The sequence below is a fragment of the Chaetodon auriga genome, chromosome 21 (assembly GCF_051107435.1).
Source record: "Chaetodon auriga isolate fChaAug3 chromosome 21, fChaAug3.hap1, whole genome shotgun sequence".
Taxonomy (NCBI): domain Eukaryota; kingdom Metazoa; phylum Chordata; class Actinopteri; order Chaetodontiformes; family Chaetodontidae; genus Chaetodon; species Chaetodon auriga.
In genome coordinates, this window is record NC_135094.1 from 21,527,299 (window position 1) to 21,549,600 (window position 22,302).

Here is a 22,302-nt window from a genome sequence, read left to right on the forward strand (position 1 = left end):
TCAATAACTACAGACCTGTATCCAACTTACCCTTTTTAAGTAAGATTTTAGAAAAGCTGGTCTTTAACCAACTAAGTTATTTCTTAAATACTAATAACATTTTAGAGAAATATCAGTCTGCTGAGTGAGTGAACTACAGTACCGAGACAGCCCTTTTAAAGATTTTAAATGATATCAGGTGTAACGCAGACTCACAAAAACTCACAGTCCTGGTGCTACTGGATCTAAGTGCTGCTTTTGATAAAGTAGATCACCACATTTTATTAAACAGACTCAGAAACCTGGTAGGCCTCTCTGGTACTGTTTTTAATTGGTTTTGCTCGTATCTCACAGACCGTTGTTTCTATGTAAGTTTGGATGCATGTTCCTCTGGAACCCGCGAAATGAAGTGTGGGGTGCCCCAAGGGTCAATTTTAGGTCCAGTACTTTTTAATCTTTACATGCTTCCCCTTGGGGATGTCATCAGGAGACACGGCATCAGTTTCCACAGTTATGCTGATGATACACAGCTTTACATTGCCGTGTCTCCTGATGACACGGGGCCTATTGATACCCTTTTAAACTGTATTTTAGACATCAAGTCATGGATGGCAGAGAACTTCCTACAGCTCAACCAGGATAAAACAGAGGTTTTAGTTATTGGTCCTGAAAGCAAGAGAGAGACACTTTTACCAAAACTACAAGGTTTTACACCCTCACAATCCGTTAAGAACCTGGGCGTCATTTTCGACTCTGAGCTTAGTTTTATTCCTCATATTAAAAATGTAACAAAGATAGGTTTTTACCACCTTAAAAATATAGCCAGAGTCCGCCCGTTTCTCTCTCAGGCTAATACGGAGGTGCTGATGCATGCTTTTATCTCTTGCCGTCTAGATTATTGTAATGCCCTGCTCTCTGGTCTTCCCAAAAAGACTATCTATAACTTGCAATTGCTCCAGAACTCAGCGGCACGTGTGCTGACGAGGACCAGAGGGCGGGATCACGTTACACCAGTTTTAGAATCGCTGCATTGGCTCCCCGTGTGTTTCAGGATCGATTTTAAGGTGCTTTTATTAGTTTTTAAGTGTCTTAACGGTCTTGGGCCATCTTATTTGTCTGAACTGCTTTTACCATACCAGCCCTCGCGGGACCTGAGGTCCTCTGGCACTGGCCTTTTAATTGTGCCAAAGGTTCGGACCAAAACCCATGGGGAGGCGGCATTCAGCCATTATGGTCCGAGGCTTTGGAACAGCCTGCCGGAGGGCATCAGGACTGCAGAGACCGTTGGTGTTTTTAAAAGGAGGCTCAAGACTCACCTTTTTAGTTTGGTTTAATTGATTTCTTTTACTCTTTTAATTCAGACCTGTTTTATCCTAGCCTATTGTCTTTAGCCTTTCGATCGTTTTATTCGATTTTATTTTAGGTCTTAGGTCTCTTATTCTATTGTCTTTTAGGTTTCAGGTCTTTTTATTCCATTGTCTTTTATGTTTTAGCTCCAGTGTCTCCTCATGGGGGGCCTCCACGCTGGGAGGTGTGTCTGGCCTGCCCGCTGGGGCGTCGTCCTGGGCACTCCTTGGGCCCGGAGGACTGGAGGGCTCTGCCCTGTGTGTGGAGTCCATCCCGGTCTATCTGGGTCAGGGGTCTCTGTTACGGCGGCGCTCCCTGTGGGCTGCGACCCCTTGCAGTGTGGATGAGCTCCCCATGGCTGGTTTTTTCCTCTCTTGATTCCTCAGTGCCCTGCCATGTTATTATACCGACAGCTACGTTGGGGTGGGTGTGTGTTTGTGTGTGTGTGTGTGTGTATGTGGGGTTGTGTGGTTGCATGCTATTTTGCACTATCATGGGTGGGTGTATGTATTTGTGTGTGTCTGTGTGGTTGTGTTCTATTTTCTATTATCCTGTTTTTATCCTTTGTCAAGCACCTTGTGTTGCATTTTTATGTATGAAAGGTGCTATACAAATAAAGTTTGATTGATTGATTGATTGATTAAAATCAGTGCAGGACCATAGTACCAAACTGGTTGGTTGAGATACACCCCTTTTTTATTACATTTTAACACTGTTGATATTTTTTTATTGAATTTTTTAATGTAAATATTCGCATTTTAGCTCAATAGCTTCTAGGTCATTTGACCTAATGACTCAAAATCAGTGTAGGGTCATAGTACCAAACTTATTGGTTGAGATACACCTCTTTTTTTTATTACATTTTAACACTCTTTATCATCATTTCTTGATATATGTCATCAATTTTAGTCAATAGCCTCTAGGTCATGTGACATAATGATTCAAAACCAGTGCAGGATCACACTGACACGTCTCTCTTTATTGCCTTTCAATAACCGACATTTTATTTTGAAAACTGGAAGTTGGTCCATCCTGTAGCATCCTAGCGCTGACTTTCTCAACCGCGTCTGTCTGTTTACCGTAAAGTCTGCAGTACGGGAGTACTTGAAATGTTGAGCGGCTGGCTTGACTTTGCAAAAAGGAGAGATGGCCTTGCTTGACTGCAGTGACCAGCAATACTGGCCATTCACCTCAGGCTGAGAAAAAGTAGCTAGCTAGAGCACACACATTCAAATTTAAAACGTTTGTACTATTATTGGTTGAAAATGCTGGTATGCAAGGTTTCTTATTTCTTTAGCTTTATGCATGCATGATTTTTTTTTATTTGTTAGTATCAGTGCATATGTGGAAAGTGTGCAACAATGCAGGCAGAGCCATATGCTGCCAGGAGGTGCCACAGGTCACATTATCTTTACCTACAGTTACAGTATGATCGCAGTGTATGATTGCAGATAACATGCCACTGCAGATGCTCACCTTATGTTATGCATAACAGGTAGCAAGAAAGCTGCAGCAGCTGGGTGAAAGACCTCCATGGATGACCGACCATCCAGGTTTAGAACCTGTTTGCCTAAATGTGTTCTCGCTGCAGAATGCATACAACATTTACAGGGTTGACTATGGTCCTTTACAGCTATGGGGGATAAAGCAGTGAGTTTCACCTATAATAACCTACTCAACTTCATTGTTCATACACCATAATAAACTAAATATAGTCAGTCCCCCCCCGATTGAATCTTGACATGTAGCTGGCGATGACCTCCTCCTTGTCTGGATGCTCATATTGTGAAGACACATCCAGCAGGATGTTTATCTTCAGAATCTCAGCTCTGTACGATGATGACGGTTGACAAAGACCTTCTCCATGATCATGTCCATCAAATCATCAATATACCCTGTGCAATACACAGACACACACACACACACACACACACACACACAAAAGTACTAGTATCATTTACTAGATTTTTAAACAACTGTTAATATAGTGGCATTTTGCACTTTGAATTTTGTAGTTTCTCAGGTATTTAAGTGTGTTTTTTGGTTTATTTGTTGTGTTGAAAGCACCAAGTTGCAGTACTTTGTATCGCATACAATATAAATGTATGTTTTTGAGTGAAAAAAAAAAGAACTTAACACTTACGAATGTGGCCTTCTTCACTGGTTTGGCCTTCATGGACTTGGGAAAGCTCAGTTTGAAAAAGGGTTCCCCTGATGTTGTGATTGCTTGTCTTCTATCAGCATTCTTGTGCATTACAAGAATAGTCCTTGCAGGACACAGTAGCCTGGACAGCTGTAACAAAAGTATATTGTTATGATAACAGGGCATACTTAGGAGTAAAACATGACAGCACTGTTACAGTGTAAATTCATGCACTAAAGGCTGCAACAGCTCACTGCTACACTTGATCAACAGCAGGTAACTGTAATGATGTACTGGCCTATATAAAAAGAGAGAGGTGACATCAACCTTATCTTACATGTATAGCTATACCAACAGCTATATACAGCGTAAAAAAAGGATCACTCACAAATAAACTCCAAGACAACTCATTGCACAGAATTGTTGGCTTGGAGTGTAAAAAGTGCTGTGATGTAGCAGGTTCAACAATACACTCGTTTTTTCCTGGGCTTTTCTAACATATTCCAGTTTAGAAAACGTTTTCAAAGGCATTATTTTCTCAAATTCCCAAAGCTTAGACCCTGCAGAGCGTCTGTGTATGTATTGCTTGACTGACTGGGTCGTTGGGTTTGCATATGGAGACCATACTGATTGCTAACTAGAAGCTAGTGGTTAGTGTTAGCTTGTGCTATGTGGCAAAACAGTACTTCGTTAGTTCGTGTAAAACTGCAAAATGAACACAGCTAAATATTTGTAAATGCTGGCATCTCCCTCAAACATGCATTAAATGATTTGCAAGAACAGAAACGTGGTGTGACGTACCAAAAGCTATGGTAGCAGCGAGCTAACCTTTGATGGCTGAAGTCGTAGTCTTGAAGCTAGCAGTAAGCCTTATATCATTCTCAGTGGCAAAACACACTCTACAACACGCAAGAATTTGCCGTAATCTGCAAAAGAAACACACAGCTAATTATTTGTATACTTACATGTTCCTCATCTGCAGGTATTCCACGCAAAGCTGGAAGTGACCCCTCCTTTAGAGGAAGTCTCCTAGCTAATCCTGTCTCGTACTGACCGAGGTTGGAGAAACAGTCAGCCTCGACGTGGTTAGCACACACCAACAGGTTTTTGCCAACTGCAGCGGGGACGTTGCCTTCAAAAATGAATTCAATCCATGCCGCTCTTCTGTCCTCTGTGGCTGGGAGCCGATGGAGCAATTTGTGCTCGTCTTTACAGCAAACAACAGAACACTGCGTGTAGCGCCTTGACATTATGATTCTGAATATGGTGCTTTCGATAGCGAAATGGTGGATCTGTGAGAAGGTGAGTGGAGAGACACCGGGGAGAGGAGGACGGGGTGGTGGCTGGTGGGTGGGAGTATGCAAATGTACGGGCTTGTTACGTAACAGTCCTCGCTGAATTCGATTGGCTTGTTTGGAGGCTGTAGGCAGGGCGCTTTCAGTATCATCTGTATCTCACTCAAAAAAGCATGGACGGTCTTATTTCGCACTTTGTATGTGTGGTAGCACCAGAGACACAAAATAACTCCCCATATCCCATAATATGGGACCTTTGAAAATTGTTAACAAGAGACATGTGTTAGCTATTTTTATTTTATTTTATTTTTTGAGAAATTAACTGTTGGTTAATACTTGTTACCGTATTGACCAAGTTAGCTATTAATTCTGTTAATAGCATCTTTCTAAACTATAAACTTATTAAACAAATTAATGTTAATAAGTTAATATGAACACCATTAGTAAATGTCAACCGTTAATTAGCCGTTGCTTATCACTCCATTAAATAATGTACCTTGCAAAGTGTTCCATTTTAATAATAATAATAATAATAATAAAAACTTTATTTGTATCGCACCTTTCATACAGGAATGAAATGCTTCACATAGAGAGAAAAAAAAAAACGCAAAAAAACCAGAATGGACATAAAAACAGACAAAAAATGAATGTAAAAGAAAGATTTAAAATGAGACAATGCATAAAACCACAAAAAATAGAACACAGTAAAAATAGTGTAGCGTAAGGATAAAAAGATGGACAAAGCTCGAAGAGTACTCTTCGTTTGGTGTCTCTACTTCCTGTGGTTCTCAGACACAACAGAATCTTTTCCTTCTACAGATACTGATTCACCACAGGTCTTGATTACACCAAAGTAGGCATTTCACAGCCAACTCAGACTCAGAACGTCTTCTCATGAATGTAATCTCATTGTGGGTCTTATCTGCCTATAGAGCACAACCCAGTATTGTCCCAGAGACCACTGCATCCACAAATCTTTATACACTTAGAGCAGAATACAGTTAAAAAAAGAATAAGGATAAAGCATCAAATCACAGCATAAAATAATAAAATATATGTGAAATAGATTACATAGAATGCATAAAATCAATTAATACAACACTTTAAAAGAAATGCAGCAGTGTGTAAATGCAAGACAATGAACTAAAGTTTCAGACCTTTATCGGGAACCAATAGCGTGTTACTTAAATGTTAACTAACAAGAAATAAGCTGGTGAGGCTTCTCTTTGGGTGATTGGGAGCATGTGCACATTGCGGCCAGCAGAGAGTGAGAGTTTGGCTTGTTTGTTTGGCTTGTTTGTCTGTTTTTATTGTTTTCAAAACATGTGTCTTCAAGTGACTGAAAAGTGCACAGTGCTGATGATTGAATGAATGAATGCTGATGAAGTGTCATGGATCCATTCCGCGTCGTACTGCTGCTTTTGCTGATAACTTCGGTTTACCTGGATATCAGCTCAGCTTGCCCAGCCAGGAGGCGATACAGCAGAAACAAGCAACTTAATACCGGGAGCACTGCTGACGTGACAGATCTCGTTACAGCTCCCAGAATTAATCAGAAGACGCCCAAACAAAGTTATGGAACAGCAAGAGAGAAGGGGAGAAAGAAAAAGGGGAAGGAAGGGGGAGCCCGACTACAGCTGAGGACGACACTGCTAAGCCGACTCCCATTGCCCTCGATGATCCTGGGAAATGTCCGATCCCTTAGGAATAAAGTAGACGAACTCCAGGGAGTGTCCGATTCCTCAAGGATTTTAAAGACTGCTGTTTGATGCCGTCTACGGAGATAAGGCTAACTGAAAGTGACCCGGACTCTGACCTCCTGATTATTGGATTTGGAGCACCACATTGCCTGGATTGAAATGCAGAGGTGACAGGGAAAAGACAGAGAGGAGGGGTATGTCTGTATATAAGTCAAAGATACTGCACTTCAGTCACCGTGAGAGAGCGTAACTGCACGCCTGATGTAGAACTTTTAGCAGTGTCACTGTGCCCCTTCTTCCTGCCTCACGAGATCCACCAGTTGTTTATGGCGGTCGCATAAATCCATCCGAAAGCCCACGCCTCCTCAGCCTGTAAAACTGTCTCCGAAGTAGTGCACAAACTCCAGTCTATCTCCCCAGACACTCCGATATTCATGCTTGGAGATTTTAATCACGTTTCACTTAAAAAGACACTTCCCAACCTACATCAATATGTTACTTGATCGACTAGATGGGATAAAACCCTTGATCTCTATTATGGATCAGTTAAAGACGTCTAGAAATCACTTCCATTACCTCCCATGGGCGACAGAGATCACAATTGTGTGTACCTCCTGCCCATAAAACTGTTTTGAAGAGGGAGAAGGTCACATCTAAGAATATTAAAATATGGACTGAGGACTCTGTTCAGTGTTTGCAGGAGTGTTTTGATTGTACTAACTGGAATATGTTTGTAGATGCATGTGATGGAGACCTAAATGAGCTTGCTGACAGAACATGTTCCTACGTTGCATTCTGCAGAGATACGATAATACCATGCAAGAATGTAAAAATTTACCCTAACAACAGACCATGGGTGACAAAGTCTGTTAAATCAAGCATACAGGCCAAAAAACTTGCCTTCAAGCAAGGAACTGCATCAGAGATACCATCAGCTACTAAAGATATGAAAATTGAAATACTAAGAGCAAAACAGAATTACAAGGAAAAATTAGAAAATAACATGGCTGCTAACAAGCCGGGCTCAGCATGGTTATGCATGAAAGGTATTGCGGGTATCAGTAGGCCTGACTCAAATAAAAGCAGCACTGTCACTTTACAGCAGGAGTGCCCAACCAGTTGAACCCAAGTCGACCGTGAGGGGTGTAGGAAAAAATGAAAAAAATAACGTTTTTTTTACGTGTAACTGTATTTTTTGTTTTGTTGTGGTTATGCGTCGTTGGATATGTTTTGTTTTGTGCTATGTTGTTGGATATGTGTGGTTTTATTATAAGTTTTTGTTGTTAGGATATGTATTGTCCTTGTTGAATGGATGCATGGATATTGCGATGAAGATTGTGTGTTCAGTTCGGGCCAGGAGTCTGCAGAGAAGGCTTTTCCATGCTCACTTGGAGGAGAATGATGCCTAGCACTAGGGCTGCCACGATTAGTCGACTAGTCACGACTACTTCGACTATCAAAATCGTCAAGGACTAATTTAGTTGTCAACGTGTCGTTTATTTTTTTTTTGAAGCTTTGTTTTTTTTTTTTTCAAAACTGCCGCTGTACCCTTCGCTGCCTTGTCTGCCTTTCTGTCCTTGACGCTCATGCGCAGTAGTGGTAATCGACATCATCCGTGATGTCACCGGACTGCCTGACCAGTATAATGGTTACCCGGCAACGGAGCTCTAAAGTTTGGGGCCATGTTCACAAAACAAAAGACAAGCATGTGCAATGCAAAATCTGCAAGGCACAACTTGCCTTCCATGGCAGTACGACAGCGATGCACGAGTGTCTGAAAAGAAAGCACGTTGTTGTGGCTGGTTCAACTTCTGGCAACGTGTAGAAATGCTAACTTTCCTGGCCATGAACAAGAGCCTTGTGTAGATTGGATTATATAGAGTCAGAGTGTAGTAAAGTTGAATACACTTAGCACAAAATGCACTTTTGTTATATTTGAGTGATACCAAAACTTAATTTTTGTGGATAATGTCTTAGTTTCAGGTGCCTACCTCATTTGATTTCGTACTATTGTAACTATACTATATACTATATGTAACTGAACTATCATCTTAATTGTCTTTATTTTTAGTTAGCACATACCTGTCACGGACTTGTGAGGAAAGGCCATAATGAGAGGCAGGTGAGTGTGATCAGCCTGCTGCCGAGCCGATCACCCCGCCTCCGTGCGCTCCGTCTAGGAGCAGAGGGAGAGAGAGAAAAGAATTATTGTGGGACAAGTGCACAGGAATGACAACATGACAGTACCTCCCCCCTAAGGGACGCCACCTGGCGTCCTACCTGGCTTACCCGGATACCTGCTGTAGAAATCCCGGAGCAGCTGTGGGTCGAGGATGAGGGAGCGCCCAATCCAGGAGCGCTCCTCGGGGCCATACCCCTCCCAATCAACAAGATACTGGTAGCCTCTGCCCCGCCTGCGGACATCCAGGATGCGCGTCACGGTGTATGCTGGGTGTCCTTCGATGAGGTGAGGGAGAGGAGGCGGTGGAGCGGCCGGCTGGAGGGGACTCTCTGCGACGGGTTTGAGGAGGGAGACGTGGAAAACAGGATGGACACTGAGGGAGGCCGGGAGGTGGAGTCTGACGGCGCTGGGGTTTATTATTTTTTCTACTGGGAAAGGACCGATGTATCTGGGCACCATTTTTCTTGAGTCCGTCTGCAGGGGGAGGTCTCGGGAAGACAGCCAGACTTGCTGCCCCACCTTGTACTCGGGGGCGGGGACCCGGCGACGGTCGGCCAGCCTTTGGTTCCGTTCAGCTGTCCTGCCCAGTGCGGCTCTTGTCTCCCGCCATACCCGCTGGACTCGGCGGAACTGGGCCCGCACCGATGGCGGCGACGCAGCGACGCAGCGCAGGGCGGTCTCCAGGTCTTGATTGGCGCGCTCTTTCTGCCCGTTAGATTGTGGGTGGTAACCAGACGTGAGACTGGTGGTGGCACCCAGAGCCCGACAGAACACCTTCCAGACCTGGGACGTGAACTGAGGACCTCTATCTGACACTATATCCGTGGGGATGCCATGGAGCCTGAACACATGAGTCACAAGTAAGTTTGCGGTCTCCAAGGCGGAGGGGAGTTTGGGAAGAGGGACAAAATGAACCGCCTTGGAGAACCGGTCAATGATTGTCAGAATAGTGTCATTACCTTCTGACGGCAGGAGTCCGGTAACGAAGTCCACGGCGATGTGGGACCAGGGACGAGAGGGAATAGGTAGAGGCTGGAGGAGTCCCGCTGGGGGCCGGTGGGAGGCCTTATTCCTGGCGCATGTAGTGCAGGCTGCCACGGAGGCCCGCACATCTGTGGCCATGCTGGGCCACCAGAATCTCTGTTGGAGGAGGGCTAGGGTTCGGTGGACCCCTGGGTGGCAGGCCACCCGTGACGTGTGCCCCCATGTGAGCACGGAGGATCTCACCCCCTGGGGAACGAACAGTCGGTTCTGCGGACAGCCAGCCGGCACCATTTGGCCCTGAAGAGCATCCTGCACCTCCCGCTCCACCTGCCAGCAGACCGCCCCCAATACACAGCCCGGTGTGAGGACCGTGTCCGCGTCGGCCTCCCTCCCCTCCACCGTAAATTGCCGGGAGAGAGCGTCAGGTTTGATGTTTCTAGAGCCAGGGCGGTAGGTAAGGGTGAACTGGAAGTGGCCTAGAAAAAGGGCCCACTGGGCCTGGCGTGAGTTCAAACGTTTGGCAGTGCGGAGGTAAGAGAGGTTCTTGTGATCCGTCCATACTACGAACGGCTTGGCTGTCCCCTCCAGTCAATGCCTCCACTCTTGCAGGGCCAGAACCACCGCCAACAACTCCCGGTTTCCCACGTCATAGTTCCTCTCGGCTGGAGAAGTCTGGAGAAGAATGCGCAGGGATGGAGCTTGTTGTCCGCAGGCAGGCGTTGAGAGAGCACGGCCCTGACCCCGGTGTCTGAGGCATCAACCTCTGCCACAAACTGCTCCGCAGGATCTGGATGGGTAAGGACAGGCGCATTAATAAACATGTTCTTTAGTTTGTTAAAAGCTGCGTTAGCTACAGGAGACCACACAAAACTGACCTTGGGGGATGTGAGCTGACTTAGGGGAGCCGCTATGCGGCTGTAGTCCCGAATAAACCTCCTGTAAAAGTTGGCAAACCCTAGGAAGCGTTGTAACTGTTTACGGCTAGTCGGCACGGGCCACTCCTTGACCGCCTCCGCTTTGGAGGGGTCAGCTCGGAGTTGCCCCTTCTCTATCACATAGCCCAGGAAGCTAACTGATGAGGCATGAAATTCACACTTCTCTGCTTTAACGAATAGTTTGTTTTGCCATAGCCTTTTCAACACTTCTCGCACATGTGTTACATGCTCCTCTAAAGAGCGTGAGAAAATCAAGATATCGTCCAGATATACAAAAACTACACGGTTCAACAAGTCTCTCAACACATCGTTTACCAGAGCTTGAAACACTGCCGGTGCGTTGGTCAGACCAAAAGGCATGACGAGGTACTCGAAGTGTCCCAGGTGCGTGTTGAAGGCGGTCTTCCACTCGTCGCCCTCTCTAATGCGGACCAGGTGATAGGCGTTCCTTAGGTCCAGTTTAGTGAACAGACATGCATCGTGAAGGGGGCTGAAAGCAAGTCAATTAGCGGAAGTGGATATTTGTTTTTGACAGTGATTTCATTCAGGCCTGTATAGTCTATGCAAGGGCGCAGAGACTTATCTTTCTTCTCTACGAAGAAAAAACCTGCACCCACCGGAGAAGAAGAAGGACGGATGAGGCCTGCTGCTAAGGAGTCATTGATGCACATCTCCATAGACTCCCTTTCTGGTTTGGAGAGGTTGTATAGGCGCTTAGTTGGGAGGGGGGCTCCGGGGAGCAAGTCTATGGCGCAGCCATAAGGTCTATGTGGAGGGAGTGAGGTGGCGGAAGACTTGCTAAACACCTCCTTTAAATCATGGTACTCAGGGGGCACTCTTTTCAAATCAATTTCCTCGGGAGAAGGTTTTTCACCGGGAAATCTTACCGGAACCGCTGACCGGAGGCAGTGGGCGTGGCAGTCCTGGCTCCAACTGCGGATGGTGGCAGAAGACCAGTCTATGTGAGGGTTGTGTCTCTTGAGCCATGGAATTCCCAGAATCACAGGGGTGAGAGGTGAGGTTATGACATAAAGCTCAACAAATTCATGGTGATTACCCGATAACGCTAGTTCGACCGGATCCGTTCTGTGAGTGACTATTTCCAACAATTTTCCATCTACTGCATGAATCTCCTTAGGGGAGGACAGTTTGCTCATGGGCAGCTTGTGTTTGTGGACAAAGTCAATGTCGATGAAATTATCATCAGCTCCCGAGTCCACCAACACTTGGACTGGAAGAGTCTGTTCATGTCCATGAATCATACCTGAGACTTGGATCCGTGATGCGGAGGATGAGGAGATGCGGCTCACCAGGGCCCCCCTGCTTGCTGGTGAGCCTGATCTTTTTGGCAGATCTGGACAGCGATTGCGAAAATGGCCCCCTTTTCCACAGTAAAGGCACAACCTCTCCTTGATGCGCCTCTGTCGCTCCGCCGGAGACAAGCGTGTACGACCCAGCTGCATGGGCTCCTCCTCTGACGTCCGGTGCGTCTCAGGGAAGGTGTGGGCGGGGCCAGGAGAAGAAGCCGTGGAGTCCGCAGGCTGGAACTGGTGGTCCGTGAGAGCCCGCCTCCTCCTCGTCTCTGATCTTTCCCGTGCTCTTTCCCTGATTCTATTATCTAGCTGTATGGAAAGATCTATAAGCTGATTTAAAGAGGAGCTGTCTTCCCTCACGGCTAACTCATCTTTAATTTCCCCGGCTAACCCCTTGAGAAAGATGGCCTGAAGGGCCGAGTCCCCCCCAGCCACTCTCTGCTGCCAAAATCTGAAACTGAACAGCGTACTGTGATACCGAGGAGCTACCCTGTCTCAAATCTAGGAGTTGACTGACTGCCTGCCTGCCTCTAACGGGGTGATCGAAAACTTGTTTCATTTCTTCAGTGAAGTGGCGGTAATTAGAAATCAACTCTGAACGTTGACTGGAAATGGCTAAGGACCAGGCGGCTGCCTGTCCTGTTAACAAGCTCATTACGAAGGCTACTTTTGCCTGGTGTGTAGCGTAAGTGCTAGGCTGCTGATTAAACACTAGGGAACACTGGTGAAGGAATTGCGTACACGTGCCCAAATCGCCTGAGTACCTGGCTGGTATGGGGATAAACGGCTCTCTGGGGCTCGGAGGCGGGCTGGCGGTCTGGTCGGCTGCCTGGGGGGGGGAGCCGGTGGAGGGGCTCAGCTGATCCGTAATAGACGCCAGTTGTCCGCTCAGCTGGGCCACGCTGGTGGTGAGCTGCTGCAAGTGCTCCATGACTTGCCGCAGAGAAGACTCGTGCTGAGTCACCACGGCGGCTTGGCTGCTGATTGCACGCTTCAGTTTTTCTGACTCCGCTGGGTCCATTCTGGCCGGAGTATTCTGTCACGGACTTGTGAGGAAAGGCCAGGACGCAGATGCAGAGTACCAAAAATACAAGTTTATTGTCCAACAAAGTACTAACAGAAAATCACCGTAACGGGAAAACGCGGACACGCGAAAAACCAACAAAAAATCACCGTAACGGGAAAAACACTCTTCAAGGGAAAAACAACTGAAAATCACCTCAACGGGAAAAGTAGCAAATAAGAGTCACAAAGTAACAAAAGACGAAAACACTTACAAGAGAACAGAAAGCGTCCAGGAGCAGGCTCAACTGGAGATAAAAGACAAAGTGCGAGGAAACATATTTCAAAATGTCGATCACGGGAGGCAGGAGGACGGCTTGAGAGCGAGGCACACGAGTAGCTAAGGCAATACTCTGGCGCAGGAGCAGGTTTGGAGCCGGCTTAAGTAGCCGGCTTGATTACATAATGGTGAGGTGAGTGTGATCAGCCTGCTGCCGAGCCGATCACCCCGCCTCCGTGCGCTCCGTCTAGGAGCAGAGGGAGAGAGAGAAAAGAATTATTGTGGGACAAGTGCACAGGAATGACAACATGACAATACCTTAAACACTTCAAGCTGGAAGCTAATGATGCTATATAAGAGCAGCTGCATGCTGGTGTGATAAGCTACAATTTACGTATGATCCGACTAGTCGACTAATCGCAAAAATACTCGATGACTAGTCGAATATCAAAATAATCGTTTGTGGCAGCCATACTCTGCAGCATTCGTAAATGTCATTTTTAGAAGTTTGTGATAAACAGTCCCGGATTGTTGTGTAAGATCAGCTAAGTGCTGTTTCATTGCCAAGACTGGGCTCTATGTGAGTGGGTCAGTGATAGATGAGGCTGTTGATAGGTATGTTGTGTGGCGGTTTTAGGAACACCACAGACTTCTAAAGACAGCCTGCTAACCAGAGCAGGTAAGACACTCAGGGTACCAGAAGAGACAAAGGCCTTGTTCAGACTGACAGCCAAAATTAGTTTTTTGGCAAATCCAGATTGATTTTTGAAAGTCTTGACAAAAACAATCAAATAAAGATTTTTGCAAATCGGATCGGATGATAAGCTGCAATTTACGTATGATCCGACTAGTCAACTAATCGCAAAAATAATCGGTGACAAGTCGACTATCAAGTCGACTGGTTAAGCAGAGGTAAATTTTTGGCCAGATTTACAGAGCTGTTGCCTGAAATCAAGGACTTCCTGAAGCTTTCAAAACATGTGGCTTACCATACAAAGCTAGAGGACCACCAGTGGCTTTTAGATTTATCTTTCCTTACTGATCTCACTGGCGAGCTCAATGAATTGAATTTAGAGCTGTAGGGTAAGGGTAAAGATGTAGTCAACGTGATGAGTTCAGTGAACACATTTAAAAGAAAGCTACAGCTGATGTCCAAAAGGCTGCAGCGTGGTAACCTGCGCAACATCCCTCACATGCAAGCAGAACTACAACGTCAAGGTAAAGGTGTGACACAGTTGACAGTGCACATTATGAGGAGCATGTTCAGAGCATCTCGTCAGAGTTTGAGAGACGTTTTACAGACTTTGTATCCATCGAGCCTATAGCCAGCTATATGTGTTATCCATTTGGTGCAAGTATTGATGTTGGTGACACTGCCGCCAAAGTCAAATCACCTTGGAAAGCTCCACTCTTGAGGATGAGATTCTGACATTGCAAAATGACATTGAGATCAAAGCCAGATCAACATCCGCTCAACCTGGAGAGCATGTCGTGTTCTGGAAACTACTGGTGGAGGAGAAGTATCCCAATCTCAGAAGATGTGCCTTGAACCTGACAGTTCTTTTTGGATCAACTTATTTTTACGAGTCTGCTTTCTCGCACATGAAAATCATCAAGTCCAAGTACACATCAACAATGACTGATGACCACCTTGCAGCCTGCCTACACCTTGTAACCAGCTCCTACGCTCCTGACTACGAGAAGCTAGCCTCCTCCTCCTAGTGCCAGGTCTCCCACTAAGGTAGGAAGTGATTTCCTTTTTTCAAGCTCAGAGATCTACCTGTTTTGTATCTGGTTTATTTTTCTGTTGGATTCATATTAAGGTCAGTTATGGCTATTGCTCATCATGCAGATTGGCTTGTGTGTGTGTGTGAGAGAGAGAGAGGAGCAGAGAGAGCGGGTTTGTGCTACAGCGCACTATGCAAACTGGCAACTGTGTGAGAGGAACTTCTGTGTGTGTGTGTTTGAGAGAGAGAGAGAGAGAGAGGGTTTGTGATGTGATGTCGAGTGGTTGTGTGACAACAAGAAAAAGTGTTGTGACGTTAGTTACTGCAGGCTGGAAACGATGTGTGTGGGTTTGCGATGTGGACACAACTGGTAGATCTCGGGAGGTTGGCAACTTGAAGAGTAGATCTTGGGTCAAAAAAGGTTGGGCACCCCTGTGCTACACGCAGTGTTTTGTTCTTGGCTGTAAAGACAAGCACAAGACAGCCACAGAAGGCAGAAGTGCGGCATGGATTGATTCATTTTTGAAGGCAACGTCCCCGCTACAGTTGGCAAAAACCTGTTGGTGTGTGCTAACCTCTTTGAGACTGATGGTTTCTCCAACCTCGGTCAGTAGGCAGGATTAGCCGGGAAACTTTTTAGTAGGGGTCACTTTCAACTTTGTGTGGAATACCTGCAGATGAGGAACATGTAAGTATAGAAAAAACTAGCTGTGTGTTTCTTTTGCAGATTAGCGCAAACTCTTGCGTGTTGTAGCGTGTGTTTTGCCATTGAGAACGATGTAAGGCTAACCGCTAGCTTCGAGACTGTGACTTCAGCCATCAAAGATTAGCTTGCTGCTACCGTAGCATTTGGTACATCACACCACAAGTTACAGTAGAATGCAAACATTTTGTGTAATACGTTTCTGATCTTGCAAATGATTTAATGTATGTTCGAGGGAGATATCAGTATTTACAAATATTTAGCTGTCTTCATTTTACAGTTTTATACAAAGCTACTACTTAGCTTTGTTTTGCCATATAGCACAAGCTAATGCTAACTGCTAGCTTCTGGTTAGTAATCAGCATGGTCTCCACATGCAAATCCAGCAACCCAGTCAGTCAAGCGATACATAGACAGACGCTCTGCTGGGTCTAAGCTTCAGGAATTTGAGAAAGTAATGCATTAGGAAATATTTTCTAAACTAGAATATGTTAGCATAGCCCAGGGCAAAACAAGTGTATGGTTGAGACTGCTACATCACAGCACAATTTACACTCCAAGCCAACCATTGTGTGCAATGAGTTTCTTCCATTGGAGTTTATTTATGAGTCATCCTTTTTTACGCTGTATGTAGCTGTTGGCATAGCTATACATGTCAGATGAAGTTGATGTCACTTTTCTCTTTTTATATAGACCAGTGCATCATTACAGTTACCTGCTGTTGACCAAGTGCAGCAGTGAGCTGTTGCAGCCTTTAGTGGATGAATTTATACTGTAATAGCGCTGTCATGAAGTCTCTGTATCTTCCCTGGGCGTCAGGAAACTCCCATCTTATCCAAAGTACTTTGCATGATGGGATGACTACACGACGCCCCAGCACCAGCTCACAAAACTCCTTCTGTTTCTTTCATTAATTTCATGTATTCAGGATACATTTTTTAAAACTGTTGGCAGAGAAAAACAAACATATAAGCAAAATAATGTAAGCAAAACAGTGAGCAAGCAGGAGAAGCATCTGCTCTGTAGGAGAGCAGGAAATTGATCATTTAATTCTAGTGTCTTGTTATTCTGCACATGTACACATTGCAAAATTTACAGCTGTTATATCGCTGTATAATTTCAATTATTCAAGTATCAACAACAGTGGCTTAGGATTAGATTGGTTGTGGCAGTGCGGATGGTGTTATATATTTTATGGATTTAGAAATATCAGATCTGACATAACATCAGTGGATGAGGCTCTAATTTTCCTGGTCTTCCCTCTTCTCTGTCTTCTCCAGATCGTTTTAGACAGCTTGAGGTTCTCCAGCAGGTAACTACAGCATTCTCCTCTTTGGTGGGGTCTTCCTCCTCACTGCTCAGAGCAACCCAGGGGAAAGACCTGCTTTCCGAGGGCCAGGAGAGAAGGAGGCATGTGGGCATGTTGTTCAGACAAGCGTCAAAGAAGTTACTCACCCAAATCCACAACAGTAAAACCCAGGACCGAACCACACATGCTGCCACCTCTCCTCACTGTGCTGGACTCCAACCTCCACCCAGCCTTGGAGAAAAGAAAGGAAAACTCAGACCCTGGCCCCTGGGGGAAGGTCACCCGCCGCCAGCCAACACTTTTATACAGAGGAAGAAGAGCCCAGGGCAGGTCAGCGAATCATTTGAAATAAAAGAGGTAAATCAAACTGCAACTGCAACTGTTTATCAAAAGCAACACACACACTGTTATGGCAGGGTGGGTTGTCTGTAGGACATGAGACCCACACGTGGTTATCACTCTTGTAGTAATAAAAGCAGTAGTAATAATATTTGAGTGATACCCTAGATGTAGCTTTTGAATATCAAACACTCACATTAAAATACATAGAATGAACATAAAAGCAGGGATATAATTCCATAAATAATATGAAATAAGATAGAAAATAAACCCCCTGAATAACAACAACAAAGTTAAATAAAGTTAAAAAGAGAGTGTCCATCTTTATCCAAGATCGTTTATATATAATATTTAATTTCCTACAAGTGTGCATGCTTCCAGTGTTCGAGCACAGCCAAAAACTGTTGTCTTCTCGTACAACCCCTAGCTTGTGGTGGAAAAAAGGGAAGCAACATAGACCGGTTTGAATTGGCTAAAGCAAAGTTATTTACTACAAAGGTAAGGAAAATGATATTTACAAACAAAAACCTGAGGCAACACTAAAGAAAATGGGCCTGCGAGTGCTGATAAATCAAAAAACAATCAAAACCAAAAGAGGACTCTCTGAAACTGCAACTATTTAACAAGAAACAATCCAAAAACAAAAACCCTCTCTACTTAACTAGAATTTAACATAATCAACAAATCAGCACCCCTTCTTCCTAATGTGGCGAAACGCTACCTCTGTGTAACTATGAACTACAGTGTTGAAACTGACCCTGGCCCAGTCCTTCTCAAAATGCCTCTCACAACAAGAATATAGCCACACACAAAGACATTTCTGGCGCGCTGCTCTTCAGCCGCCCCGACTGCCTGTCTGCTCGAGCCTTTCAGTATCCAGTCCTCGATTGGCGCCTGGGGATTGGTGAAGGGGCCCCGACACTGCACCAATCCAGCAAGCGGACAGCCAAAGGTGGGAGGTGGGAGGCGGAGGAAGACCACCCCTCCATGACGAGCCAATCCCGCACTGAGGTCTGCTCCGCGTGCTCCGCATACACCTCCGATGCGTGGCAGGTTAAATGGGGGGGGGGGGGGCGTTGGTGGCTGTAACATCTTCTCTCACCTGTGATTATTCGCCTGAGCTCAAATATCATGTGAAGAACTTTGGCTTTTACCATACATCCCCTACTCCATGGAGGAGACTATTACTGCACAACAAAAATTATATACAAGGCTCCTACACTGAAATAAATACAATGCGTAAACTCAAGTAAAATATAAAATTTTGCAAGATGTGATGAACACAGCAAACAAGTAATGCACTACACCAAACTAATGTCTTCGCTTTAAAATATATTATTTGCTATATTAGAAATAGAGTTTTCCTGTTATGAATTTAATCCAAATTTGACCAAAACTAACAACCCCACTGAAGTAAATGTGCAAATGTGTCATCAGTAATATGTATTCATTCATAAATGCTGCATATTGACTTTACATTTTGGAGAAAACATAAACCGGCGACTATTATTACTATTATTATTATTTTGATATGATACGTTTTGCCTAAATCTACATATAAAATGTTCAGACTTGAGAAACATTCTAAAAAAATGTTTCATTTGTTTTACTTCCAACGTTCACTCCTCACAATAAGCATAATTTGCATTTTCATGGTTCTGTTTAACCAACTCCTAAAGGTCTATTTCTACAATCAAACCAGTGTGAAGATAATAAATTGCTTCAGTTTCCAATTGATTTTACAAAGGCCAAACTCAAATGGTCCAGAACAGGCTAGCAGTATTGCTGTTTGCCAACTGCCAATAAATCCAAAAGAAGAAGAGAAAGAAGCTATGTGGTTAGAAATGTCATAAAATTACTGGTCAGACAGTTGGCAGGTAAAAACAAGACAACAAATCCCTCACAATTTCTACCTGGACAGCCATACTATAATATTATCATTTGTGCTGGAGCACAAAACAGCATGCAGTGCTGTCAGGTTATGTTTGTGTTCATGCTGGTTATTGTCTAGAGATTATATCACATGATTTTAGAAGTTCAAATATGGCATATTCGCTTCATGTGATTAGTTCGAATGGTGTTCACCCCAGAAATGAATCCTCAGCTCACTTGACAGTGGACTGAGACTGTCCCTTCGAGGTAGACCAGGAAGTGCTTATTTGGTCCGGACCAGGAATCAATTCCCGCATTCACACCACCCCAAATGGATCGCACCAGGGGGGTTAAGTCCAACTGGACTAAACAAGGGCAGTGTGAATATGCGCTTAGTTAAGTGTGATGTTTAATGCAGTTCAAAAGTGGACTCAAATGCAGGACACCAGGCAGGCATGTTGAAGAAACAAAAGGTGAGGTGATTCCACTACACAAAGCAGGTAACACAAACTGGGGGAGCAGGCTGAGGCAATCCAAGAACACTAGAGAAATACTAAAACTGAACTAAGAACAAACTGGAAGGACCTGAACACACACGTGTGAGCCAGCCAGCATGACCAGTATGACCTTAGCCAGCATACCAACATACTAAGAGAAATGTTGAAATTATACAAAGTTAATCACTAACCATACAGAAAAGTCCTGTTGTAGCCCTCCTTCTCGAACTTGTTTGGGAGACTGTTCTTGCTCAGGGTCTTACTCTGGTTGCAGTGCTACGCTTTCCCCAGCAGCCATCCTTCTCCCAGGGTTCATGCTCTCTCCGGCAGTCATCTTTCTCCCAGAGTTCATGCCTTCTCCAGCAGCCATCTTTCTATCTGGGTTCACACTCAACAGTTGCCAAGGTAGCACAAAGCTGTTTTGCATTGGCACGTCCTGCAGAGGAGGGGGGTGGGGTGACCAGTGGCTCATTCTCATCAGGTACTCAAAACGGCCATTCTGAAAAGGGCTGTTTTGACAGTGTCAGCATGGGCATGTGGTGCTTTGTCCTTGTGGTATTTTGACCAGTATATCAAAGACGTTTCATCCCAAGACCATTGGGGACCGTTTTAACTTGTGGATAAAGGGTATAATATGGCACCTTTAATGTTGTCTCATTTCAAATCTCATTACAGAGCCACAGTTTTGGTGAAAGTTGTGTGACAGGGAGCTACACGAGAGGAGCAGTACACTTAGGTGGGTCATAAAATAAATAATTATATATAAAGTTATGTGTAAATTGCTGGCACAAATATTTATATATCATTTAGACACAGTGTCAGCATCATGGGACAATCTACCATGATGCAGAAATGCGGAGACATTAAAGTCTTTTGTCATTTTCATTTTGGGATCTTTTCTGGTTATACTGCATGTCATGGGTTTCCTGTCAGGGCAAGATGTTAGGGAGATGAGTTTCACCAGTCGTACATTGTCTTTTACATTTGTCTTAATAATAGCATGAGTTTTCAAATGCAGTATTAATGTGTGATTGAAGATACTCTTGTTGTTTGTTCTTCATCTCTCCCTGTCCCTCGGGTGCAGGGACTACAGCATGATGTTCAATGTACAAAACAAATGACAAATTCAGGATGAGCCTGCAATGGAGCGTTATTGACACTTGGTGCCATCTTAAAAGATTGGCAGACATTTTGAGAAATATTCCCAGAGTTAGATGAGTTGAACAATCTCCCTCTCCTTCCAGTCTTTGTCCTAAGCTCAACACACAATGGGTCTGTCTCCGTACTGATTGCAGACATGAAACTGTTGTCTTCTCATGTGTCCCTTGGAAAAAAATAATACAAACCACATGTTTCAAAATACCAGACTGTAGTTTTAAAACTTTCACAAATGGAGCTGGATATGTTGGATGTTGATAATTTATGATTATAATGCACTTTCCTTTCTTTCCTTTCTTTCCTTTCTTGTATATGTGAACAGTGCAAGGTGAAATACAGACCAACCGCTGTCACTCAGACAGCAGTGATTTTCTGGAGGAGCTCTTCGTTCCCTCCCTGTCTCAGAAGGTATCACCAGGATCTGATCTCATCACAGTCTCTTAATTTACTAATGCATCACTTCTCTTGCTAGCCCCCAACTTTGTGGAAGTCTTTCACTATACCCTTTAAATCACTCCCACTGAGCAGATGATACAATGTGCTAAGTTTAGACAGTATATAAAAAAACAGTTAACATGTGGAGCTGTTTGACTGTCTGCATTGTCTGTTTGATTGCAGGGTCTGTCAGGCCCGTCAGGAGGTGGCACTGGCTGCCAGAGCAATGAGAAGCCAGGCTCCCCATTATTTCACACCTCCCCATGTGTCCTGCTCTCCTCATCCCTGGCTTTGCCTAGTGCTGACAAATCTGTCCTGTCCTCACCCTGTCCCACACCAGGCCATTTGTTTTTTTTTGACCCGATCCAATGTCCTGTCTCATTGTGTCTCCCAAAATCTGACATGCAAATTTCAGAGACAGAGAAACCACTAGATCAGGATCAGTTTCCACCTGTGTTATTGCCTGCCCTGCTATGCAAGAAGCATTGTCCTTGCTCTTCCTCATCTGAGCTACAGAGCATAATTCACGTCCAGTCTCCACCCATCCCTTCTCCTGCCTCCTTTACCTCTGTCTCTCCTATATCCTCTCCCATGCAAACTGCCACACTGAGTAGAGGGTCCGAGAAGATCAAATCTGAGGACAAGGATGTCCTATCCCCTCACCTCTCTATTCTTTCTCATGACCCTGAAGAGACAGGATGCTCTACCATTTCAAGTGCCCCGCCTGTTGCTCCATTTCCTTCTCCCTCTCCACATCTGGATTATACAATTTCTGCCTCGATTGCTTCGACTGACTCCTCCTCTGGGAGTCCAGGGAACATGCAGTCAGAATGGACTGAGGTGGCTTTGCATGGAAACTCCCTCTCTGCTGATGGCTTATCATTTCTGCTTCCATCTCTCCCCTATTTACCTCCCTATACCACTCCTAATTTTCATTGCCCACCCTTTTTGGCATCTCCCCCACTAATTCAGTCCCTCTCACAGAGTCCAGAAAACAATCAAAAAGATTCCATTTTCCCAGGCTCAGGTGGAAGCCTCTCTGATCCACTGGCCAATAAAAACAAGAAAGAGGACGAAACACCCTCGTCTCACTCCTTTCTGT

General features: G+C 44.7%; 1 protein-coding gene across 1 annotated transcript in view; it reads left to right on the plus strand.

Annotated features, from left to right (window-relative positions):
• The window catches only part of LOC143314542 (uncharacterized), a 58,064-nt gene that overhangs the window by 26,601 nt on the left and 9,161 nt on the right, over positions 1 to 22,302 (plus strand). Inside the window, exons 2-5 of the mRNA XM_076721603.1 lie at positions 16,871 to 17,256; positions 20,283 to 20,343; positions 21,088 to 21,173; positions 21,384 to 21,547. Coding sequence (XP_076577718.1) covers positions 17,011 to 17,256; positions 20,283 to 20,343; positions 21,088 to 21,173; positions 21,384 to 21,547 — 557 coding nt within the window. The 5' untranslated portion in view covers positions 16,871 to 17,010. The remainder of the gene's footprint in view (positions 1 to 16,870; positions 17,257 to 20,282; positions 20,344 to 21,087; positions 21,174 to 21,383; positions 21,548 to 22,302) is intronic.